The sequence below is a fragment of the Phyllobates terribilis genome, unplaced genomic scaffold (genome assembly GCF_046119375.1).
Source record: "Phyllobates terribilis strain yellow unplaced genomic scaffold, ASM4611937v1 Scaffold_3__8_contigs__length_932513732, whole genome shotgun sequence".
Lineage (NCBI taxonomy): Eukaryota > Metazoa > Chordata > Amphibia > Anura > Dendrobatidae > Phyllobates > Phyllobates terribilis.
Window position 1 is genome coordinate 379824445 of NW_027362763.1, and position 21420 is coordinate 379845864.

General features: G+C 44.1%; 1 protein-coding gene across 1 annotated transcript in view; it reads right to left on the minus strand.

The window, feature by feature from the left end:
• Nucleotides 1-21420, minus strand: part of BMP5 (bone morphogenetic protein 5) — a 406090-nt gene that overhangs the window by 106868 nt on the left and 277802 nt on the right. Inside the window, exon 3 of the mRNA XM_073675430.1 lies at nt 1266-1414. Coding sequence (XP_073531531.1) covers nt 1266-1414 — 149 coding nt within the window. The remainder of the gene's footprint in view (nt 1-1265; nt 1415-21420) is intronic.

A 21420-nucleotide genomic window follows, 5' to 3' on the forward strand; every position in this document is an offset into this window, starting at 1 on the left:
CTGTGTGGCATTGACCTGGTCTTTAATCTGAGCTGCTGTTAACCTGCGATTTCTGAGGCTGGTGACTCGGATAAACTTATCCTCAGAAGCAGAGGTGACTCTTGGTCTTCCTTTCCTGGGGCGGTCCTCATGTGAGCCAGTTTCTTTGTAGCACTTGATGGTTTTTGCAACTGCACTTGGGGACACATTCAAAGTTTGCCCAATTTTTCACACTGACTGACCTTCATTTCTTAAAGTAATGATGGCCACTCGTTTTTCTTTACTTAGCTGCTTTTTTCTTGCCATAATACACATTTTAACAGTCTATTCAGTAGGACTATCAGCTCTGTATCCACCAGACTTCTGCACAACACAACTGATGGTCCCAACCCCATTTATAAGGCAAAAAATCCCACTTATTAAACCTGACAGGGCACACCTGTGAAGTGAAAACCATTTCAGGTGACTACCTCTTGAAGCTCATCAAGAGAATGCCAAGAGTGTGCAAAGCAGTCATCAAAGCAAAAGGTGGCTACTTTGAAGAACCTAGAATATAAGACATATTTTCAGTTGTTTCACACTTTTTTTGTTAAGTATATAATTCCACATGTGTTAATTCATAGTTTTGATGCCTTCAGTGTGAATGTACAATTTTCATAGTCATGAAAATACAGAAAAATCTTTAAATGAGAAGGTGTGTCCAAACTTTTGTTCTGTACTGTATATGTTACATTTTGGTTCATATAACTAAATAACTAATAACAAAAAACAAAATTGTATTTTGACTTGTTTTTAGTTGTATGACTTTTGATCATTTCATTCATTTTTTTGGATGCACTGAGAGATTAATAAAAACATCTTAGGTTGCTTTGATATACACTTATGCAGAAGACACTATACAGCTTTTTCTTAATCTGTCATACGGTTCCAGAGGTATGGGTATTTTCATTTAGCGTTAATATTGACATTTTTTTTCCAAAGGAGCACGGTTACAAGATTTTATGGAGGCATGTCTTTCGGCTGCTTTGCATAATTACACTGTGAGCACAACCCCCTTGGTAAAGACTATAAAAAGTAGTACTAAATAAAAAAGATCCGATGGATTTAAAAAATAAATAAAAAAAAAGCTGGAAGGGGAGCTGCAAAAATAAAATAAGAGAAAACACTGGCTACTTTTGTCCTGATGACAGGTCCTCTTTAAGGCAGGAATGCATTAAGGATAAAAGCAACACAATTGACTTATAATCAGCATGACATTTTTACTGGTTGTACATACAGCAACTTACCATCAGATGTTTCAACACATAGTTGTAAACCCAGATTGTTCTGTGGATTAATGACCCAGTGGTTACTGGTTACTGTAATATCAAATACTAACCAGCCAACTTCATATGCGGGAACTCTTTGTGTGTCTAGTAAAAATAGATCTGCATCCCTACAATAAAAGAGAAGAAATTAGTTTCACATCTCTTCCGTTATCAATATAGTCAAAGCCCATATAACAGGTCGTAACTGTATACACAACTCCAGCAGTTGTTTTTGGAAATAGCTCAAAAATAGTGCTTTGTTTTACATTATATCCTAGAAAAGTTTATTTTTAATACATGATTACTGTGCGATATCTACAACAAACCACTCTTGCCAAAATGAAAATTACAAGTGCAATAGGATAATGAGTTATTTCCTCCACAAATAGCACTTTAACTAATAATGAATTACTTAATTATTGGCTTAATACAGTACATCTTCCATTACCTCACAAAAGGCCTTAATAATAATAATAATAATAATAATATTTTTTTATTTCAATAGCGCCAACATTTTTCGCAGCACTTTACATTACAGAAGCCTTCTAGTCTTTCCCATTCTGTTAATTATAAATTATATCATGTAATTTATCTAAATCTGCTCTTATAATTTAGGGTCATAGATTATACAAATTAACATTTCCCTTATGTCCTACAATATCCAAAATTTTGGAAATTTAGCAAGTAGTAAGCTCACTAAAACAGATTCTTTCGCACAATAAAGCAAATAAGACTCCCTGAAGCTCATCTCCTCTAATATTTAAAGGGATTGTGTCATGAAGAAAAGTATATTTTAATCAACAGATCTTGGAATAAAAATAAACTCCACAATTGGATGTGTTTAAAAAAAAAATGTTCCTATCCTGAGATAATCTAATAAATGTGCCCCAGCGTAATGGCTGTGTCTTACCGTGCAGGAACTGGTCGTATATCATAGCAACTGGCTACGCGAGGAATTTATTATCATTCCAAGATCTATTGATTAAAATATACTGGCACAACCCCTTTAAGCATCAAACCTATAATGGTTGATAAAGGTGTGCTGCAAGCTCCAAATAATGAATAATAATCTTTCTATTTATATAGTGCCAACATATTCCACAGCGCTTTACAATTCAGACAATATTGCCACTGTTCCCCATTGGGGCTCACAATCTAAATTCCCTATGAGTATGTCTTTGGAGTGTGGGAGGAAACCAGAGGAAGCCCATGCAAACACAGGGAGAACATACAAACTCCTTGCAGATATTGTCCTTGGTGGGATTTAAACCCAGGACCTCCAGCACAGCAAGGCTGCAGTGCTAACCACTGTGCCACCGTGCTGCCCAAAAACCCATAAAAACTATATAACAAAATAAATATATAAAAAGTGGTAGGGGCAAGAAGTCAATAGGGATCTACATGGTGTATGCTTAGTTAGGTAATTAAGGGGTTGTCTCCATTCTACTATTACTTAGTAAATAAATAAGAGAAATTCCTACTCGATAATCAGCATGCTATAATTTTTTCTGCTACAAAAATGGACAGTGGAGACCTTCTGTTTCTGTTTTCATAAATATTATAAATAAATTGATTTCTTCTGTTCCATTATAGGAATTCCAAACACATCTCAAACATGCATGTGTGAACAGAGCCTAAGACTGTTCTCCAAAAGCTTATTCTTACCACTAAAGCGCACAAACAGTAAATACAAGTATAGTGAAATACACTATGACTAAATAAAGTAAAAAAATGTGACTTCCTGCACCAATCTCCAATACCAGGCAAAAACCCATCATCTAGAAAGAGCACATGGAATGTTTCTACACAGATTTGCAAACAAGAATATTTACCAACATTCCCTGCTTTTCTGATTTTTTACTTCTATATAAAGAGAAGCTCAAAATTGAGTGAAGGTAGTGGTAGGAGGCAGGGCCGGTTTTAGAGAAAGTGGGCAAAAGTTTAAAGTATGGCCCTAAATGCTCACATATTTCACCATACACACTCAAACATTTAGGTTGCATTTATATGCGCTAGTTTGTGGCCGTTAAATGAGTGTGATCGACAATATTAAAAGTCGCTCCTTGCTTGTTTCCCGGCCTCTTTACACCGACTGAGGAAGAATGATTGGCACAGAACAGTCACTAGTAGATCAATATGTCCCCATACAGTATCATATTATTAACAGAAAATCTTCAGTTTACACCGAGCAATGAGCTGTTGAGAACAATGATTTTTGTTCCACCATAAACAATCTAATCACCCAATGAATAAGCACCATTTTGCTTGTTCGTTGGATGATTGCTGACATGTATTCACCTTTGAACGTTTGTCTGCGCTGCTGGGATTTATGCATGTGGATGCTACATACACATTGTATGTGACACATGCACATTGTATGTTACACTCACAGCACACACATGTATACACCGAGCACATACCCACAATCACACACAAATATATAAGTATACACACATAGCACACAAGCAAGTACACACCAAGCACATAAACACAAAAACATATGCATACAAACACATAGCACACACACATGGATACACAGAGTACATACACAAACAAAAACACACATATGTATACACACACATAGCACACAATCATGTATACACCGAGTACATACACACACACATACGTATACACACATAGTACACATGCATGTATACACAGAGCACATACACACATATGTATGTATATTCAGAGAACATGCACACATGTGTACAGAGCACATACACATATGTCTTCACACATGTATATGTTGTGGTCTAGAGACAAGCTTGGCAGTATACGGAGGTAAACACGAGATACTGACTCTTTAAATTTGTGGTTTAGTTTATTCATCAGGCATAAACTACCCTGTAGTCCATAAAGAAAAAAAAATAAGCACAACCCATTTGGCTAAAGAGACAAAAACTAAATATAAAACTTGTAGCAGAGTCTGCATCTCGGCCAAGGTCTGGCCTCTCACGATTAGCCACACACAGGTTCAGCACAGCACGTGCTAGCTCCACTCTGTAGCAGATTTCCCCAGGTACTGACCACACTGAGTGACAGGGCTGGCTATTTAAAGCCCAAAGCACTCCTTGGATTGGAGTTAGGGTGGATAACGTCCCGCCCTGCACTTCATTATCCACTAAAAACATTCCCTTCACCGAATGTGCAGGAGAAACTTCCAAGTTTTTACATCACTGAGGCTAATCTCGGCGACTCATATTTCCATTCCGACATACTACCAGTTAGTTTTTCACATATATTCCCCCATTGCCCAAAGCCGGGGATTTTGGCACCTTCACTTTATAGACAGTGAAGTCTGGATAGGGCATCGGCATTAGCATCAAGTTCCCTGGGCCTGTGCTCTACCAAAATTACTAAAGTCCTGGAGGGCCAGGAACCATCCGTTCCCTCATCCATCTCAGGGGGGGCATGGTCTGAGACCAGTCTGAATTTGCGGCCTAACAGGTAATACCTAAGGATATCAACCGCCCACTTGACAGCCAGGCACTCCTTTTCCACAATCGCATAATTCTTTTCACAGGCTGAGAGTTTTCTGCTCAGGTACAGAATGGGTTGGCCCTCCCCATTTACCTCCTGCGATAAGACGGCTCCTATGCCAACATCTGAGGCATCTGTCTGGAGCACAAACTCTTTACGGAAGTCAGGTGCTATCAAGACCGGCTGGTTACATAGGGCACGTTTCAGCTCCTGGAACGCTATCTCTGCCTCAGAAGACCACTTAGCCATCACGTCTTCGTACCTCTAAGTAGGTCTGTCAGGGGTGCTGCTATTGCGGCGAAATTTGGGATAAACCTCCGATAATACTCCATGATACCCAGAAAGGCCCGTACCTGTTTCTTGGAGGCCGGTTGCAGGCAATTCTGGATTTGCGGTTTTATTTCGCCCCTTCCAACCACGTAGCCCAAGTATTTTGCCTCTTCCATTTCTATGGCGCATTTCCTTAGGTTTATGGTAAACCTTGCATTTCTCAATATATCCAGTACTGCCTGGACCTTCTGCAGGTGGGTTCCTCAATCTGGGCTGAAAATCACTATGTCGTCCAAGTACGTGGCAGTGTATTTTTTATGTGAGCTCAGAATCCGGTCCATGGCCCTCTGGAAGGTAGCTGGGGCTCCCTGTAGTTCGAATGGTAATCTGGTGTATTGAAAACACCCGTCGGGTGTAGAGAATGTCATCTTCTCCTAGGCCCCTGGGGCCAGGTGAATCTGCCAGTGCCCTTTTGTTAGGTCTAGGGTAGTGATGTACCTGGCAGGCCCCAACCTCTCAATAAGCTCATTGACCCGGGGCACCGGGTAGGCGTTAAACATGGACACGTCGAATTTGCAAAGTGTGCATCCGCCTAATATTAAGTAGATAAAAATACTTGATACATGCACATTCATAAAAGTAGTTATAACAATGCCACCCCTTGAAATATCTGTTGAACATAGAAATTACTGATGTGAAAATAAAAACTGTCATTTTAACTCAATAACTTTCTGCACCACTTTTAATAGACAAAACTACATCTAAATAACTATAATCTGAAATCAGCCTTTTACATGTGTTGGGGATTCTGGCCCTTTCAGTTTGGCAGAACATGTAGGCCATTTCAGTGTCTGTCACAAAAATCTTTGTTAAAGAAGCACTTCCATCAAAGTTTTTATTCTCTTAATATATTGCAATCATCATATTATTTAGCACTGTGTACATACAGTTGCTCATTTTGCCTTTCTACCCAGGTATTTTTTTTTCTTTTCTATGCTGTATGTATAAACAGGAAGTCTCTTTTCCCTGCATAAATCATCCCCACTCCTGACTCAGCTGCTCCGCTCCTTCACCCCTGCCAGGGAATTTTGCAGTAACTCATGAGTCATGCAGGAAAAATTGACCTTCTGTTTCTGTATAGAACTTAGAAGGATTCAGCTAGTCAGTTTTTAATCACTTTATGTCATAAGACCTAATGGAAAGCAGAAAAATGAATTGGGTAGAAGGGCAAAATGAGCAATTGTAAGTACACAGTGCTACATAATATGATGACTGCAATATATTAAATGGATAAAAACTGCCCTAACAGTTTACCTTTTTATCTATAGGCTTAAAACCTATTCAGACCTAATATTTCTCACAGCAGAGAATTTGCTACATTCATATCAAGTCTAGTCAATGGTCTGTGAGCTACATACAGAACATGTTTCCCAGCTATTTCCTATAGTAGTAAGCACAGTGGAAGTCAGATTGGCCGGCTGCTTGAGTGATGCATGAAGCTGGGAGATTAATGTGGACATATTTCTGTGTGATACATTTATGTACCTGTGATAGAGTATTGGTTTGTGCTATGGGACTGCTCTTCTTGTTGTAAGTAAGGCAGTAATCAAAGTTAGCCAATTGATATTTTATGGAAAATAGGTTTTAGTCACCTTAGTGTCCGCCCTTTACACTTTCTATCCCTCTTCAAAGTTGCCAGCTTGGGAACGCAACTCCTCTATTCAAATTATCTTTCCTGTATTAGGTAGAAGGCTACAGATGCAATTAAAATTATTCAACTCCCATTACAAAATAGATTTATTAGCAAAATTTACAAACATTCTGATGTTTCTCATAAACCAAATATGAACAATTTAAATAGTTAAACCCAACTAATATAACAAGTGGTTTCTCTAAACTCAACACTTTAAATGACTACTCCAGTCTCAGAATTTAATCCCTTCATGAAAAGCATCTTACTCTTTAGCACTTAAAGAGGTTTTCCCACGAATGAAAGTTAATTTTTATCAATAGATCTTGGAATAATAATAAGTTCCACAATTGGATGTGCTTAAATAAAATGTTCCTGTTCTGAGATAATATTAGAAATGTTCCCCTGTGTAATGGCTGTATCTCACAATACAGGTACATGGTCTGATCATACCACAGCTCCTAGACAGGGGAGGAAGCAAAAGATTATACAGATATTACAGCACGGGATCACAGCTGATTCTTTTTGTGAGGTAAAACATTTCCCTGTCTGTTTTTAAACAATATTTTACTTCAATGAAAGAATCAGCTGTGATCCCTAGCTGTAATGTCATTATATTCTTTTGCTTCCTCCCCTGCCCAGGAGATGTGGTATGATCAGACCATGTTCCTGCATGGTCAGACAGACCCATTACACAGTACACAGCTGGGAAAAATTTATAATATTATCTCAGCACAGGAACATTTTATTTGAATACATCCAATTGTGGAAATTATTATTATTCCAAGATCTATTGAATAAAAATAACTTTTATTCGTAGGAAAACCCCTTTAATAGAGCACACTTTGCTGTTAAGACCTGATGCAAACATGATAACTAGCCAGACACCAGCTTTTGGCAGCATTTCTGAGGAATCTTAGCCCTTTAATCATGGGCAATAGCCTACAATTCACTATTATTCTTTAGCTTGCATGCTGTAATCACTTTCTCCAAATCCCACCAAACATTTTCTATTTGATACAAGTTAAACTACTACAGTATGATGGCCACGCAATCATTTTCCAGAACTTGGAATTCGAGATGAGTGGCTCTTTTAAAATTTGAATTCCTTGGCTTTGATACATTTTCCATAATAATTTAAATATCATAATTAAAAAAAAAACTTTGATAGCCTGGAAAATATACGTATGTGACTGAATTCTCCTCAGAGCCTATTGAGCCTCTTTTGAGGTATATAATGCAAGCACAGAATTTTTAATGTCCAAGTGTCCTCAACCTATCCCCTTCCCGACCCGTGTCACAGCGTCTGTGACATGGAAATCAGTTCGTTCCCGACCCGTGTCACAGCGTCTGTGACATGCAGCGCCTGCGAGCGGGGTCGCTCAGGTGTCACAGTTGCTACTGTAACTGGACATCCTGAAGTTGACCCCACGGGGGGTGGATTAACCCCCCCGTGCCTGGGACCCCTCCGATTGGCAGTTTCATTTTCATTTTTAGTGAAACTGCCAATCGGAATGAATTAAATATTTCACCAATGAAAATTGGTGAAATATTTAAATCTGGGCATGGCCTGATGCTTATAGCATCAGCCATTGGCTGGGTGGAGTGTCACCTCTGTCCCCCCCTCCCCCCAGATCTGATTGGGGGGCTAGCGTCACATGGATACTAGCCCCAATCAGATGTGGAGGGAGTTGTTCACGATGGCTGAAACTCCCCAGCTCCTTCCCGTCCCTGGATCGTCTGCTGCCGCCGTGGATCCTCTGCTGCTGCACCCGTGGATCTTCTGCTGCCGCCCCGTGGATCGTCTGCTGCCGCCGCCGTGGGTCGTCTGCTGCCGCCGTGGATCGTCTGCCGCTGCTGATCCGCCGCCGCTGATCCACAGCAGGTAGTATTGCCCCCCGACCCCCCCTCCACCCCTCCACCCCCCTCCACTTTCATACCTGCACCCCGACCTCCGCTCCCTCTGCTCCCTCTCCCACGTCTTCATCCACCGGCTGCTGCTCTCCTTCTGACAGCCAGTGGACTGTGATCACAGGCAGCAGCAGGCTCAGTGTAAATGCCCTGCTCCTGTGATCACACCCACCATCCCCCAGTCCCAGTGATCTCACCCACCATCCCCCCCTCCCAATAATCACCCCCTCCCCCAAGTGATCACCCCCCACCTCCCAATAATCACCCCCTCCCCACAGTGATCGCCCCCGACCTCCCAATGATCACCCCCCCTGTCCCCAGTGTTCACCCCCCCTGTCCCCAGTGTTCACCCCCCCATCCCCAGTGTTCACCCCCCCATCCCAGTGATCATTCCCCCCGCAAACCCAGTGATCACCCCCCTGCTGCTGCCGGCTCTTGCTCCCCTTTCTGCCCCAGTAATCGCCCCCCTGATGATGCCGGCCTCCTACCCCCCTTGCTGCTGCCGGCTCCTGCCCCAGTGATCACCCCCCTTGCTGCTGCTGCTGGCACCTCCATCTCCTCAGCCCCCTCCTACGCCTGACCACCCCCTCATGCGCCCCGTGTGCCTGAGCGCACCCCCTACACCTGACAGCCCCCTACGCCTGACAGCCCCCTATGCCTGACAGCCCCCACACGTGACTGCAGAAGCTTACACCAAGCACTCACACACACACACACGTACACTCACACTATAATAAAGTTTCAATTTTTTTTTTTTCTTTTTTTACACACGCACACAGCACACAAAATGTCCCGCCCGTCCCGCTCATCCCAGTCTAGGGCGTACTCAGCTGAGGAGGCTATGTCAGGTTGGTGTGTGTGTTGTAGTGTATGTGAGGTTGTGTGTGTGTGGTGAATACACTACACTATACCACACCGCACACCAACCTGACATACACTACACAATGGTGTCCGCTAACAAATTGGAACCATGTTGCATTTGGAGAGTCCCTGTGTGCCCAAACATTGGAGCGCCCCCACAAGTGACCCCATTTTGGAAACTAGACCCGCCAAGGCACCTATATAGATGCATAGTGAGCACTTGGAACCCCCAGGTGCTTCACAAATTGATTTGTAAAAATGAAAAAGGGGAAAAAAAAACACTTTTTCATTTTTATGAATCAATTTGTGAAGCACCTGGGGGTTCCAAGTGCTCACTATGCATCTAGATAGGTGACTTGGGGGGTCTAGTTTCCAAAATGGGGTCACTTGTGGGGGAGATCCAATGTTTGGGCACACAGGGGCTCTCCAAACGCAACATGGTGTCTTCTAACAATTTGAGCCGACAATTTGTTAGCAGACACCATGTTGCATTTGGAGAGTCCCTGTGTGCCCAAACAATGGAGCTCCCCCACAAGTGACCCCATTTTGGAAACTAGACCCCCCAAGGCACCTATATAGATGCATAGTGAGCACTTGGAACCCCCAGGTGCTTCACAAATTGATTTGTAAAAATGAAAAAGTGAAAAAAAAACACTTTTTCATTTTTATGAATCAATTTGTGAAGCACCTGGGGGTTCCAAGTGCTCACTATTAGTGTTGAGCCACCCCCGTAGTGTTCGAGTTCGGTTCAGTTCGTCGAACACCCGTGTGTTCGCCGAACTGTTCGTCGAACTGTTCGTTGAACACCTTGGAACACCGTTAAAACCAATGGCAGGCAAACAAAAACACATAGAAACACATAGAAAACACCTTCAAAGGTGTCCAAAAGCTGACAAACTGCTCAGAAGACACAACTAACACATGGAAAAGTGACAAGTACATATAGTCATGCGAAAAGAAAAGAGGTGGAGGAGTAAAAGGAGGGGGAGACACAGATATAGGCATGTCATGCCCTTCTAAGATCCAAAAAGTGAGAAGCCGACACGGCCAGTCCGCTCCTGCCCGTGCCACCTCCGTGTCGCCGGGTTTGTGCCAGAGCCGCGGTGAACCCTGACGGCCAGCCCCCCTCTCCCAATACTGGTGCCTGTCCGCTGGTGGGTCGAGCGAGCCCCCCTGTGGTGGAGGCAGCTCTAAGCTTTTTAATTTAAATTGTCTCTCTAGTTTGAATGAATACACTTTAAATCCATTTACAAGGATCTATTGGAGGGCAAGTCTCATGCCAGCAGCCACGTAATTTCAGCTCCAGTAGCGTCCACTAAAGCTGCTGCAGTTAAAAAGCTTTTATAAGGATCGAGCTTGGCTGTCCACCGCAAGGCATCCTACTGCCAGTCCCAGCCCCTATGCCTTGGGGTGCCTCCTGATTTTCTGCACTGAGTATCCCGTGGTCCCGAAGCATTTCCTTTGAAAAAAATAAGTGTTCAAACTACAGGTGGTGTAGCTTGCTTAACAGCCGGGATAATCCGCTGACAAGCAGACACTGCTACTAGGCACAAAGTATTTCCTGGGCTAGATGCAGTTAAAAATTTGTAATTAGATACTCTCGTTGGATGCTGAGAAAGCATTCCATAGAGTCTCCTGGCACGCCAAATATGATTCTCTTAAAAAGCTTGGGGTAGGGGTCTAGGGGACCCTTTTATAGCCAAAATCACGGCCCTGTATCGCAATACGTCACCCATTCTGAAGATATATGGAAGTGTAGCACTCTGAGGGCTCGGTTGCTACAGAGGTATTGCACCTCACCCAGAGGTGTGATATCTCACTCTCAGGTAAGGATGGAGTGTGGATCAGGACCCGACACCTGCATGCATTACACCACATTGCCGTGGGGCAGGGCGACCAATATGCCCCTGAGATGGGCACGACAGTCCCTATCCCTGGCTGCAGTGGGGGGAGGGAACACTGAGGAAGGGGAACCCTGTAGTGCAGGAGCAGGGAGGAAGCAGTTCCTGGGTGCATTGAGAAGGGAGTATAAAAGGTGGGCACCATCTTAGTTCAGTGCAGAGAAGTCTGAGCAGAAGTGACAGGGAGCAGGGGCTCTGCATGAGCTCTGCTCCGGAGGTGGGCCTAGTAACAGAGGCCCAGGCCTGGAAGAGGGAGAAGGAAGGAAGAGGAGCGGAGAAGGCTCCAGGAACGAGGAACGAAGGGATCCCAGGGGTGCGGACGGGCGAGTCGCCACCGCACGCCCGAATCCACCTGCGTGGAGGGGTCAAGCCAAAGGGGGAGACCGGTCCCCAAAACTAGTGGAGGCAGGAAACGACCCTCAGCTAGAAGCCGGAGGCTGTGACATTTTATGTGGCGCAGCCCCTCGCTACACCCGCTAGGAAGGCACGACCTAGGGTCAGGGAAACTGGCGCCAAGTTTACCAAGAGGAGGCCCGAGGCAGCCGGACAGAAGGGTTGGTAAGAAAGGCCAGGCAAAGGACACACAAAGGGGGTCCTGTGTAGCGCTCCAAAGTTATCTGGGAGTTGTCTGAGCCCCTCACCTGGTGAGCACAGTACGACGTGGGCAGCCATTACCTGCAGACGTGGTCTGGATAATAAGAACTGTGAGTAAAGGCCCTGGACTGCATCACTGACTCCGTGTCGTTACTGCTGCTGCCCTGCACCATCACCCCCATCCTCCGCATACACTGCCCTGAGGCTATACTCCTCGTGTGGGGAGTTATGCTACGCTCTGCTGCACCCACAACACCAGCCTCAGCGGTCTGCCCTGCAGCGGCGGTTCACTCTGACCGCAATCCATGGGTGGCGTAGTCGGACATTTAAACATCAAAACCACATAAATAGTTCCGCCACTGGTTTGACTGCCCTGAGCCATGGAACCGGGTCGCCGCCACGGAGACTACAACCACCAGCATCCACCAAAAAGGGTCCGGCTCCGGGTGTCCCAAGGCCCAGGAGGTGCATCAGAACATTTTCATCACCTTTCACAATCACCAATGGGACAAGGCAGGGATGTCCTCTGTCCCCTCTCTTATACATCCTAGTGACGGAGCACCTGCTCTCATCAATTCGCCATAACCCCAATATTAGGTGGATTGAGGTGGAAGGCACCGAGTACAGCTGCTCTCTATTTGCTGATGATGTCCTAGTATATATAACTCAATCACATATATCCATCCATGCTGTTATGGCTGAAATAGATCACTTTGTTACTTGGTCAAATTTTAAAATCAATGCAGCGAAGTCTGAGGCCCTCGATGTCTTCCTCCCCAAATCCATACAGGATTCCATCCAGTCCAACTTTCCCTTTGCCTGGCCCTCACAGGGTATCAAATACTTAGGAATTCCTATTCATAGAGACCTCTCCCATCTATGTTATCTTAATTTTGGGCCCTTTATTGAACAACTCCATACAGACCACGGTTGGCAAGTTAGAACTGTAAGATACACTACGTGAACCACTGGTGTTTTGTGGAAAAGCACATGTACACTGTGTTCCAAATTATTATGCAAAAAGTGTTTAGGAGTGATAAGGGAAGAATTTGTTTGTTTGTCAGTTAAACTCATTGATGGTGATGTGTGTCAGGGCTCTTTATATCACTGTAAGCAATTGCAGACACATGTGCTAATTAGTTTGGCAGGTGTGTCCAATGAAAGGCAAGACTACTTAAGAAGGCTGTCCCACATTATTAAGCAGCCTACATTTTCTGCCAAAATGGGAAAGAAAAAGGATGTGTCGGCTGCTGAGAAGCAACAAATTGTGGAGTGTTTAGGTCAAGGCATGACTACAATCAACATTGTGCGATGATCAGGATGAAGTGTCTTGGCAATGAAGAAGTATGTAGCTGATTCACAGTACACACGTGTGCGTGCTGATAAGGGCAAATTGAGGACTCTTTCCTACAGGCAATTACGTCAGGTAAAAAGAGCAGCGCTAAAAAAGCCTTGTCATAGCAGCAGACAAGTTTTTGAAGCTGCTGGTGCCTCCAACGTCCCCCGAACAACAAGATGCAGGGTCCTTCAGAGGTTTGCAGCTGTGCATACGCCATCCTGTCGACCTCCTCTATCCACTTCACACAAGCAGAAATGGCTCCAGTGGGCCAAACATTACATGAAGACTGATTTCAAAACTGTTTTGTTCACGGATGAGTGCCGTGCAACGCTCGATGGTCCAGAGGGATGGAGTGGAGGATGGCTGGTTGATGGACACCCCACGTAAACACGGCTACAGCGCCAACAAGGAGGAGGTGGAGTAATGTTTTGGGCTGGAATCATGGGGAGAGAGATTGTCGGCCCCTTTAGGATCCCTGAAGGGGTAAAGATGAACTCCATAATGTATGTGGAGTTTCTCAAACAGCACTTCCTGCCATGGTTCAAGAAGAAGAACCGTGTATTCCACAGCAAGATCATTTTTATGCATGATAATGCACCATCTCATGCTGCACATAAAACATCTGCATCTCTGGCTGATATGGGCATAAAAGGGGACAAACTTATGGTGTGACCCCCATGCTCCCCTGACCTCTACCCCATTCAGAACCTCTGGAGCATCATCAAAAGGAGTGTCTATGATGGCGGGAGGCAGTTCACATCTAAGCAACAGCTTTGGGAGGGTATTCTGTCCTCATGCAAAACAATTGAAGCAGAAACCATCCAAAACCTGACAAATTCAATGGATGAGAGAGTTCAGAAGCTCCTTTCGAACAAGGGGTCCTATGTGAAAATGTAACATCACCTAGAATAAAGTTTTGAGTTGAAAACTGTTTGATTTCAGTTTCTAATAACCTGCTAATGCTTATAATTTCAAAAATGGCCATTTTTTTGGTCTTTATTAAAATGAAAAGGTTGATCGAAAAGTTTGGGGGATCTAAGAGTGTGGCAACCCAGTAGTCAGGATTACTTTGAATTCTGACAATATGAGGGTCATGTTGCAGGTAGTGCAGCAAGAAGGCACTTATGTGTCTTGCGCATCTCGGAGCCCCAAAATTATTTTCCGGGCTAGATGCAGCTAAAAATTATTATTAATTTTAAATCTGGTGGAGCTTAGTATAGATGGCCTAATAGAATCAGTGCTGCACACTGCTACAAAGCCCAAATTATTTTCCAGCCAAGGTACAGATAAACATGATTAGTAATTTTAAATCTGGTGGAGCTTAGTATAGATGGCCTAATAGAATCAGTACTGCACACTGCTATAAAGCCCAAATTATTTTCCAGCCAAGATACAGATAAACATGATTAGTAATTTTAAATCTGGTGGAGCTTATTATAGATGGCCTAATAGAATCAGTGCTGCACACTGCTACAAAGCCCAAATTATTTTCCAGCCAAGATACAGATAAACATGATTAGTAATTTGAAAGCTTAAAACGGTTGGTGAGGTGATTTTAACCAATCATCAAGCTTTTACTCTCCCCAGGATGACACAGGGGTAGAAAAGTCGTTTCGGATCCATGATTTGTTCATCTTTATGAACGTGAGTCTGTCTACATTATCAGTGGAGAGCCGCGTGCGCTTATCTGTCAGCACACCACCAGCAGCGCTGAACACACGTTCAGACAGAACGCTGGCTGCGGGGCATGACAAGATCTCCAAGGCGTAAGTGGCTAGCTCTGGCCATTTATCCAGATTGGAAGCCCAAAAAGAGCAAGGGTCCAGTGACACAGTCATGGCTTCAATATTTACTTGGAGATACTCCTGTACCATCGTCTTTAGGCGTTGACTATGTGTCAGACTTCTTGTCTCCTGTGGCCTTGCAAAGGATGGGCTAAAAAAGTGGTGAAATGATTCCGCAAAATTGATGTTACCAGCAGATACTGTGGTTCTGTTACGGTTTGAGTGCTGAACACTCGACGGTCCCACGGTTGGCAAGTTGAAACTGTGAGATTCACTACGTGCACCACTGGTGTTTTGTGGAAAAGCACATGTAAGATTCTGCAACAGTCTCTGCTGATACTCCTGCATGCGTGCATCCCTTTCTATGGCAGGAATAATTTCTGCAAATTTACTTTTGTACCGGGGATCTAACAGTGTGGCAACCCAGTAGTCAGGATTATTTCTAATTCTCACAATTCGAGGGTCATGTTGCAGGTAGTGCAGCAAGAAGGCACTCATGTGTGTTGCGCATCCAGGAGCACCAAGTCCCTGTTGTGCTGGTGGCGAGGTAGCAATCATGCTTCCTTCCTCTGTCCTCTCCCCCCAACCTCGCACAACAGAAATGTGATCAAGGTCTCCCTCATCTGATGAGTCTTCCATCATTTCGTCCTCCACTTCTTCCTGGGCTCCTGCACCTTCCTCACTAGTTTGGCTGCTACCATGCGCCCTGGTAAAACCATCTCCCCCACCCTCACATGCCTGCCGCCTTGGTGCTGCCGACCGTCTGGACCTTGCAGATGTTAGCCCTTCCGAATACAACACCTCCTCCTCTACTTCCTCCACCTCCTCTTGTGCCACCACCTGACTCCGAATTCTGTTTAACATGTGCTCGAGCATGTAAATCACCGGAATAGTCATGCTGATAATGGCATCGTCAGCACTAAACATCTTCGTCGCCATTTCAAAACTGTGCAGAAGGGTGCATAGGTCCCTGATCTGAGACCACTCCTCCAGCGTGATTTGCCCCACCTCTGGATCTCGTTGGCCCAGGCTATACGTCAGAACGTATTGCACCAGGGCTTGTTGGTGCTGCCACAGTCGCTGCAACATGTGCAGAGTTGAATTCCACCAGGTAGGCACATCGCATTTTAGCCGGTGAAGTGGCAGGCCCAACGACTTCTGTAGAGATGCAAGTCGCTGAGCTGCGGGATGCGAACGGCGGAAGTGAGCACACAGCGACCGTGCCCTCTGCAGAAGGCCATCTGGTCCGGGATAGTGGGCTAAAAATTGCTGGACAACCAGGTTCAACACATGAGCCATACAAGGCACGTGTGTGACATTGCCCCGGCGAAGGGCCGCACCCAGGTTTGCAGCATTGTCGCACACGGCCTTCCCTGGTTTCAGGTCCAGTGGAGACAACCATTCATGAAATTGGTTCTCCAGAGCTGACCACAACTCCTCAGCTGTGTGACTCACATTTCCCAGACATTTCAAAGTAAAAACCGCCTGATGACGTTGAGCCCTACTGCCAGCATAGTAAGGAGGTGTGCAGGATCCCTTCTGAGCAGTTAGAAAGCTTGTGGCATGACCAGACAGGCTTTGGGTGCAGGTGGAGGACCGAGAGGAGGTTGAGGAGGCAGAAGCAGTGGAGTAACTTTAAGATAAAGAGGATTGACGCACAACTTGTGGGGATGGCAAGACTTGGACAGCAGCCCCTTGTCCTGCTGTCACCATAGTTACCCATTGCCCAGTCAGCTATATGTAACGCCCCTGTCCATGCCTACTCGTCCAAGTGTCTGTGGTGAAATGCACCCTGTCACACACAGAGTTTCTCAAAGAAGAGGTGATGTTGTGTGCGACATGCTGGTGAAGCGCAGGCACACCTTTCTTTGAGAAGTAGTGCCGACTGGGCATCTGGTACTGGGGCACTGCGACGGACATAAGGTCTCGAAAATCCTCTGTGTCCACCAGGCGGAAAGGCAGCATTTCTGTAGCCAACAGCTTGCAGATGGTGAAATTCAACCTCTTAGCTTTCTCATGGCTAGGAGGAAATGGTCTTTTACTTGTCCACATCTGAGGGACCGAGGGCTGGCTATTGTGCTTAGACGGGGTTGATAAGGGTGTCCCCGGCAAACTGCCGGTCTGTGAGGAAGATGCAGGCGGACATGTTAGGTTGCCTTGATCCAAAGGTGGTGCTATCGATGTCGGACAGCGCTCAACACCAGCTGGTGTTACCACCTCCAAAGAAAATGATGACCTGCCAATCACGCTGGCTGTTGCGGGTAAAGAGGTGGCAGGTCTGCGCCCCAAAACAGGTGTGACTGCTGTCCCCCCAGTCACAGAGGATGAAGAGGCCGCGGATGCACAAGACAAGGCAGACGGTGGTTGGCCCAGCCGGCTAGGCCGCATTGTAGCACAGTGAGCTTCCCACTGCAACTTATGCTTCATGTCCATGTGCCGGCTCATGCATGAAGTACTCAAACTATGTATTTTTTGGCCTCTACTTAGCTTTTGCTGACAAATGTTACAGATAACACGAGTTGGGTCATCTTTATCGATCTGAAAAAATGCCCAGGCTATGCAAGGCTTAGCACCCATGAGACCTGAAGAGCCACCGCGACTTGTGGTGAGAGGCAGAGTTGTGTTTGAGGATGCAGTTGTTGACGTGCTTCCAGTACTACGTCTCTGTCCAGGAAGGCGCAACCTGACCTCGTCGTCACTAGCATCCTCCTCCACCTCCTCTGCTGACCTCATCTCTTGGCTCACTGTGGGTTGACAGTAAGTGGAATCTCCAACCTCATCATCATCACCCTGTGCGTTATCACACCCGTCGTCCTCAGAGCCAACCTGTTCCTGCCCTGACAAAAAACTAAAGTTGTCGCTCCAATCAGGTATTTGAGTCTCATCATCGTCTTCCTCATTGTCTCCACCAACAGGAGTTACAGTTTGGGAATGAGGGTCCACATTATGGTCAGAACCTTCTGCATCTGGTCCTGGATCCGACTCATATAGATTCTGGGCATCAGTGCAGATCATTTCCTCGTCTGGATTCACAGTAGCACTGGAGTCGACCTCTGATTCTCAGGCTATAGTATGAGTAAACAGCTCTGCAGACTCAACCATCTGTTCTACCTCATACTCAGACGGGCAGCTGGAGATTTGGGAGCTGTGAGGAAGCAAGTGCGATTGGGGTGACACCTTTGAGGACTGGAGTATTTGTGATGTTGAAGTTGATGTGGAGGAGAGCCCACTTAAAGGAGCACTTGATATCCGTTGAAGCACCTGCTGTTTTTCTGCCTCATCTGGAATTTGTAGCGATTGGCGTGGCTGTAAGAAAGGGATCTTATCACATTGTCCGCTAAAAGAAGTAGACATTTTAGTTTGGCTGGAAGATAGTCTTTCTTCTGCAGATGTTACTGTTGCTTTAACACCTACCCCACGGACACAACCTTTTTTCCCCTTCCTAAAACGCCTATTCCCCTTTCCACCAGCAGCAGGCCTTTTTCCACTCATTTTGGTGGTTAACTAATTCACAACTCTGGAGTTGTTTGCACAAAAAAACAATGGATGGGAACCGAGCAGAGCTGAGTGGCCAAACTGTGGTATTAGGCCAAAACTATTGGCTGGGTTAGATGCAGAAAAAAATTATATTCAATTTTCGACCTGATGGAGGTCAGTATAGATGGACTAATAGAACAAGTCCCACACACAGCTAGAAGCCCAAATATTTTTTCAGAGGTAGAAGCAGAAAAAAAATATATTCAGTTTGCAACCTGATGGAGGTCAGTATAGATGGACTAATAGAGAAAGTCCCACACACTGCTAGAAGGCCAAATATTTTTTCAGAGCTAGATGCAGACAAAAAATTATATTCAGTTTGCAACCTGATGGAGGTCAGTATAGATGGACTAATAGAACAAGTCCCACACACAGCTAGAAGCCCAAATATTTTTTCAGAGGTAGATGCAGATAAAAATAATTTTTAATTTGCAACCTGATGGAGGTCAGTATAGATGGACTATTAGAGAAAGTCCCTCACACTGCTAGAAGGCCAAATATTTTTTCAGAGCTAGATGCAGACAAAAAATTATTTTGAATTTGCAACGTGATGGAGGTCAGTATAGATGGACTAATAGAACAAGTCCCACACACTGCTAGAAGTACAAATATTTTTTCAGAGCTAGATGCAGAAAAAAATTATATTCAGTTTGCAACTTGATGGAGGTCAGTATAGATGGACTAATAGAACAAGTCCCACACACTGCTAGAAGCCCAAATATTTTTTCAGAGCTAGATGCAGACAAAAAATTATATTCAATTTGCAACCTGATGGAGGTCAGTATAGATGTACTAATATAGAAAGTCCCACACACTGCTAGAAGGCCAAATATTTTTTCAGAGCTAGATGCAGATAAAAATTATTTTTAATTTGCAACCTGATGGAGGTCAGTATAGATGGACTAATAGAGAAAGTCCCACACACTGCTAGAAGGCCAAATATTTTTTCAGAGCTAGATGCAGAAAAAATTATATTCAGTTTGCAACCTGATGGAGGTCAGTATAGATGGACTAGTAGAACAAGTCCCACACACAGCTAGAAGCCCAAATATTTTTTCAGAGGTAGATGCAGAAAAAAATTATATTCAGTTTGCAACCTGATGGAGGTCAGTATAGATGGACTAATAGAACAAGTCCCACACACAGCTAGAAGCCCAAATATTTATTCAGAGGTAGATGCAGAAAAAAAATATATTCAGTTTGCAACCTGATGGAGGTCAGTATAGATGGACTAATAGAGAAAGTCCCACACACTGCTAGAAGGCCAAATATTTTTTCAGAGCTAGATGCAGACAAAAAAATATTTTTAATTTGCAACCTGATGGAGGTCAGTATAGATGGACTAATAGAGAAAGTCCCACACACTGCTAGAAGGCCAAATATTTTTTCAGAGCTAGATGCAGATAAAAATTATTTTTCATTTGCAACCTGATGGAGGTCAGTATAGATGGAATAATAGAGAAAGTCCCACACACTGCTAGAAGGCCAAATATTTTTTCAGAGCTAGATGCAGACAAAAAATTATTTTGAATTTGCAACCTGATGGAGGTCAGTATAGGTGGACTAATAGAACAAGTCCCACACACTGCTAGAAGGCCAAATATTTTTTAAGAACTAGATGCAGAAAAATATTATATTCAATTTGCAACGTGATGGAGGTCAGTATAGATGGACTAATAGAACAAGTCCCACACACTGCTAGAAGGCCAAATATTTTTTCAGAGCAAGATGCAGAAAAAAATTATATGCAGTTTGCAACCTGATGGAGGTCAGTATAGATGGACTAATAGAACAAGTCCCACACACTGCTAGAAGGCCAAATATTTTTTCAGAGCTAGATGCAGATAAAAATTATTTTTCATTTGCAACCTGATGGAGGTCAGTATAGATGGAATAATAGAGAAAGTCCCACACACTGCTAGAAGGCCAAATATTTTTTCAGAGCTAGATGCAGACAAAAAATTATTTTGAATTTGCAACCTGATGGAGGTCAGTATAGGTGGACTAATAGAACAAGTCCCACACACTGCTAGAAGGCCAAATATTTTTTAAGAACTAGATGCAGAAAAATATTATATTCAATTTGCAACGTGATGGAGGTCAGTATAGATGGACTAATAGAACAAGTCCCACACACTGCTAGAAGGCCAAATATTTTTTCAGAGCTAGATGCAGAAAAAAATTATATGCAGTTTGCAACCTGATGGAGGTCAGTATAGATGGACTAATAGAACAAGTCCCACACACAGCTAGAAGCCCAAATATTTTTTCAGAGGTAGATGCAGAAAAAAAATATATTCAGTTTGCAACCTGATGGAGGTCAGTATAGATGGACTAATAGAATGATGCTATGCCCAAAAGATTTTACTTCACTAGGTGCAGTAAAAAAAATTGGTATTCTATACACAGGTGGTATATCTTGCAACACAGATAGGCTACTCCACTGACTAACACACTCTGCAATAGGCCAAAAAGGATTAGCTTTGCTAGATTCAGCCAAATGCTGTGAAAAAAACTTGCACAGCACTGGCACAGACCTGCCTGGCAAAAACTGATAGGAACTGATGTAACCTAGTCCTGAAAAGGACTGCAATTACAATTAGTCTTTACTCCCACAACCTATCTATTTAAGAGCACAGACGTGCCTGATAAAAGTCGTAGGAAATGCTGTAACCTAGTCCTTAAAAGGACTGCAATCACAACTATTCCCTACTCCCAAGCTATCTGTAGATTTGTGCGAAAATTGGCTTGAAATTAACAAGGT